This window comes from Microtus pennsylvanicus, chromosome 8, assembly GCF_037038515.1.
Source record: "Microtus pennsylvanicus isolate mMicPen1 chromosome 8, mMicPen1.hap1, whole genome shotgun sequence".
Classification (NCBI taxonomy): Eukaryota; Metazoa; Chordata; class Mammalia; order Rodentia; family Cricetidae; genus Microtus; species Microtus pennsylvanicus.
This window is the reverse complement of record NC_134586.1, coordinates 24,957,448-24,962,479: the sequence shown is the minus strand read 5'-3', so window position 1 is coordinate 24,962,479 and position 5,032 is coordinate 24,957,448. Positions and strand designations below refer to the sequence as shown.

Below are 5,032 nucleotides of genomic sequence, written 5' to 3'. Positions count from 1 at the left end.
AGATCCCCCTGCCTCAGCCTCTCGAACGGAATTAAGGTGGAAAGCCGGAAAGCCGCCACACCCAGCCAAAATTTCTTGAGTTTTTTTTTTCTTTTTTTGGTTTTTCGAGACAGGGTTTCTCTGTAGCTTTGGTGCCTGTCCCGGAACTAGCTCTTGTAGACCAGGCTGGCCTCGAACTCCCAGAGATCCGCCTGCCTCTGCCTCCCGAGTGCTGGGATTAAAGGCGTGCACCACCACCGCCTGGCTCACCTTTTTTTTTTGTAGAGGGTTAGTGTTTCGGGCAGATCAGAGGAAGAGTTTACCCGACAGCATTCGCCTTTAACTCAAGCGGATCCGTTAATCACTGCTCATTAGCATTAAAATAGCCTGGAGGGTTGGTTTACTTGAGGTTTAAAAGGAACCCAGACCTCACCACCTGCTCACTTTGCCTCTGCTGGTGAGTTTGGGTCTCAGTCTTCTGACTGAGTTTTATTTGGAGCTAACTTTCAAGGCTTCTGCTCGTCGCCATGGAGAAGCCATCAGAGGAGTTCGACCCATCAGAGGAGGTGTTCAACCCAAAAGAGGAGGTGGTCGACCAACTTGTGGACTCGGAATCTTCTCAGACGGAGGAACAAGACTCCTCGGATGAACAAGACTCCTCGGATGATTCGGGTAGGCCAGCCTTTTGGACCCAGGGTTTGGGGAAGTCAGTAGGTGGCCAGCCACCCTTTCTCATCTTCCAAGGTGGGCAGGCGGCTAGTACCTGGGGTCCCAGCACTTGTAGATGGGGGACCAGGAGTTGCAGGCAAATTAATAGCCAGTATAGGTTACTGGACCCTGCCGTGGGAGACGCAGGGTCTCTGTGTAGCTCTGGCTGGCCTATAACTCCCGATGTAAACCAAAGGTGTGGGCAGGTTTCCGTGTTTTCTTTTGTTGCCGCTTTTTTTCAGCACAGAAATCCTTTTTGCTTAGTTGAGACAGGGTCTCACTATTGTACTGGGTATATACGCTGGAACTCTTTTAAACATTTTTTTACTCTTAAGTGCATTGATGTTTTTTGGTTTTATGTATGTCTTGTTGGAGGGTGTTGGCTCTCCTGCAGTGGGGTAACAGCTGTCAGCTGCCATGTGGGCACAGAAAATTGAACCTGGGTCCTCTGGTAGCGCAGCCAGTGTTCCTACCTGCCGAGCCATCTACAGCCCAGTCCTGGATCTTTTTTGTAGCCTAACCTGGCCTCAAACTGGATCCTCGTGCCCCAGTCTCGGCCCCTAGAGTGCGCTAGGACTAAACACGGCTCTGCTGCAGGCTTATATTTTAAACACAGGCATCTTTTGGCTTTCCGAGATTGGGTTCCTCCGTAGCCCTGGGTGTCCCAGAACTAACTCTGTAGACCAGGCTGGCCTCAACTCAGACCCGCCTGCCTCTGCCTTCTGCGCGCGGGGACTAAAGGCGTGTGCTACAGCCCGGCTACACAGGAATCTAAAATTTTACTTGAACCTGAACTTTTTCTTATTCGCAACCATTTTCTGGGAGCGGCTTTTCAGCTAAATTTCCATTTCTGGTGAATGGCTTTAAGAGGAAAAATAGCCCAGGATGGCTGAGCCAAATGTTCCGTGCTGGTAGTGGTGGGAGGGGCGGCTGGCTGCAGGTGTAGCTCCTGCGCCTAAACGACCTCCAGGTTTGCCATCAGGCCCTCAGGCTATGATCGTGGTTTGGGAGGGGCCCTTCCTTGCTCTTCCAGATCCTTCTACACCGGAGCTGAGAGGAAATGTTTGCCCTGGATGTGCCTGCCCTACCTGACAGTTAGCATGTGGCCTCCTGTGGTACCTGTATGTTTAGAAGCTTTGTTTTCTGAAACTGTTGCCCCTACTGGCCTAAAACTCCCTGTGTGTAGGCCAGGTTATACCCAAATTCTGTCAATAATCCTGTCTGTCCCAAACCTGGAAATGAGGTGAGCTACTATGGCGTGATTCAAACTCGATGACACTTGTGGCGAGTCTGTCCTCTGGGTGTGAATGATTTGGATGGGAAGAACAGGATTGGCTTGGCCACAATCCCCTTTCCACAGAGTCCGACAGGAAGCATGGGACAACTCAAACTAGATTTAGGTGGAAAGTTAGCCAGTTCTTGGAAGAGTTCCAGAGCCCCATCTGGGCAAGCCTGGAGGGCCAAGCCACATTCCCATGATTGGCTTATGGTGCAGAGTCTCTGGAGTGTGAGTTCCTGCCCTTGAACGCAGGTCTCAGAACTTCTGCACCTAGAAACGGACAGTTGGGCCCCTGGAACAAGGTCGTATATGGAACAGCAGTGGTAAGAAGTCGGTGATCGCTACACAAACGCTGGGGTATCTATCTGCCTGGGGTTTATGACCGCATGCCCTGCGTACATGAAGTACTTCTGGTTGGCGCCTTGAACAGAGTGTCTGTTCTGCCCGGGCCCCTCGCACTAACGACTCTTCACCTTCTGCTGTAGGAATCTCCCAGCCAGACAACTTAGAAAAGGACATGAGAAAGCTGACCATCGACCCCAGTGCCAAGAAGCCTCCTGCTTCCCTGGCAGGACTTAAACTTCAGCGCAGCCGCCGCAGCCGCATCCTCCACCGCGCAATGAAGATGAGAAATGTCGAGAACAAAAGTGAGAAGATCTTGAGGGAGGTCCAGAGTGCCTTTCCCAAGAGAAGAGTCCGCACACTGCTGTCTGTGCAAAACAACCCTGTCGCGAAGATGAAGCGATTTATGCGGGTGAGTTGCATTTGTGGACAGAGCTATTAGCAATGGTAACCTCTGGGGAGTGACACCTGAATTCCCACATCAGTCTAGACTACACAGCCTCAGGCCAGCCTGAGCTATCTGCAGTTAAGTCACTGGAGTCTCACTGTAGCCCAGGCTAGCCTCCAATTAATTCAATCTACAAACTTGCCCCTCATCGTCCTCCAGTGCTGGGATGGCAGGGTTTGGGGCTACCTTGCCAGGCTAACTTAGACTAGATCTTAGAGCCACATAGCTGGCCTGTTATGGTATAGACCAAAAACTTGGGGGTGGTCCTCCTGTTTGTTTAAGTAATTTTGGTTTTGTTTTTCCCATGAAGATTGAAAAGAAACTAAACAGCTGCAATGATGGAAATGTGGTAACTAACTTTTTCTTGCTAGTACATGTTGGTGGGTTGGGTGCCTGTTTTATTGTTTGGTTTGGAAAAGGTGTGTGTGTGGGGGGGGTGATCAACCCTAGGGGTACTTAAACAGTTAAGGATTTATGTTTCTTTGGGTTGCAATATCCTGATTAACCTATTGCATTATTTCTTCCAGTTTAACAAAGCGCAACCATTCAAATGCATCTGCACTTTCTGCCTGTACAATGGCTGGGACCCTTCTGAGAATGCAAAAATTGGAAAAAAATAGGACCATCAATTCAGGGCTAAGTTGTGTGCTGCCCTTACGGCTGATAAAGCCATGCAGCCGATGTGAAAGGGTTTGCTGTTGTTTTTAAGATTAAACTGCAATAGTGAGTTCTGTGATAGTTTTATTCTTTTTCCTGGTGCTGGGTGACCTTTCCACACTTGTTACCATTACACGATATATAAAATGGAAGTTTGAATGCATGTGAATGAATTTCATTTGACCTAAAGAATCAAGAGTGAGTCTCCGCTTGACTCAAGTCTGGGGTTAAGTTCAATAACTTGAAAGAATGTCAATAGAATTTGGGGGTGTTGTGGTTTAGAAGGTAATAATTGGAATAGATCTTTGGGTTTTCTTGTTCGCAGAAATTTGTAATAAAGGCAATCTTGTTATCTTAATTTTTAGTAGTAAGTATAGAGAACAAATTAAAGTAGATCATTAGAGCTTACGTTGGAGTTCATTTTTCATGTATTCATTTACTGGATGTATGTGTGGGCATGTACGTTCCACAGTGCGTGTAGAGGTCAGAATAACTGGTCAGTATTTTTCATACTTGGTATTAATCTCAGGTTGTCAGGTCACCAGGCTTCTTGGCGGCAAGCACCTATTTCCACTGAGTCATCTAGATGGCCCCTTGTGTGTGTGTGTGTTTATGTTTCACGGTGACAATTGTCAGGAGTCAGTTTTCTCCTTGTGAATTCTGGGGATCAAACTCGTGTTACAGGAATATTAGCAACCTGAGAGGTTTGAGACGTGTCTTAATATTCAGCCCTGGCTGAATTCTGTAGACAGGGAAGAGAAGGTGGGGAGCAAACTGAATAGAAATCTTTCCTGGTATATCTAGGGTCTTGGGGATTAGAAGTGTACTACCAACCCCTACTTATTAAGATAGGGTCTCCAGGAGAACTAGCTCACCTTTAACTATTGGTCTTGCCTCTAGTCCAAGTTTTCTAACACAGTAATGTGTCAGATCTGCAAAAAAACGCCTTATGGATAACATTTTTTCAAGACAAGGGTTTCTCTGTGTAGCCCTGACTGTCTTGGAACTTGCTCTGTAGACCAGACTGACCTTGAACTCACAGATCACCTGCCTCTGCTGAGATTAAAGGCATTCACCACCACTTCCTGGTTTACCAATAAATTCTCAGGTACAAGTATGTGGCGTTGTATTGTGACTGTCGCTAGATGACAACCAGAGCACAGTATTTTCATGCTTTGTCAAGAAAGGAACTAGGAAGAGGGCCCCAGGAACTTGCTAGGCAATATGATAATTATACAAGATTTCTCTTTAAAGATCTAGGTGAGTCTTATAGCTAAGGCTGGCTAGGTATCTTGATTATAAACTCCTAGAGATTAGCTCTGTCTTCGGGTTGAAGCCACCACTTTAGATGTTACAAGCCCAGGGTGGTGACCTGAGCACCCAGCTGAGCAGCTGTGCGTCACAATCTCACAACCCCTCCTCTGGAGGAGAGCTGGTTGCTCGAGCAGATTCTTAAGGATGTTGCAAAGCTTGTAGATGAGCAGCCGAGTGGATAAGACGCACGGGGGCAAAAGTCCAGGAGAAGGCTGCACTAGTGACCCCTGGGTAATGTTCTGCAACTTCAGACAGGAGGTAGAGGACATCCTGCTGGAGTTGTCTCCCGGACCCTGTCAGGGTAG

At 47.8% G+C, this 5,032-nt stretch overlaps 1 protein-coding gene across 1 annotated transcript; it reads left to right on the top strand.

The window, feature by feature from the left end:
• Positions 1 to 506: 506 nt before the first annotated feature.
• Dppa3 (developmental pluripotency associated 3) lies at positions 507 to 3,376 on the top strand. Its single transcript, XM_075981857.1, has 4 exons — positions 507 to 651; positions 2,452 to 2,720; positions 3,067 to 3,102; positions 3,284 to 3,376. Exons 1-4 carry the CDS (start codon positions 507 to 509, stop codon positions 3,374 to 3,376), a joined length of 543 nt encoding a protein of 180 aa, XP_075837972.1.
• Positions 3,377 to 5,032: the final 1,656 nt, after the last annotated feature.

Coding starts and splice junctions, on each gene's coding strand:
- Dppa3 (XM_075981857.1), top strand. CDS start 507: ATGGAGAAGCCATCAGAGGAGTTCGACCCATCAGAGGAGGTGTTCAAC. Junction 652..2,451: donor AGACTCCTCGGATGATTCGG/GTAGGCCAGCCT, acceptor CTTCTGCTGTAG/GAATCTCCCAGCCAGACAAC. Junction 3,103..3,283: donor ACAGCTGCAATGATGGAAAT/GTGGTAACTAAC, acceptor TATTTCTTCCAG/TTTAACAAAGCGCAACCATT.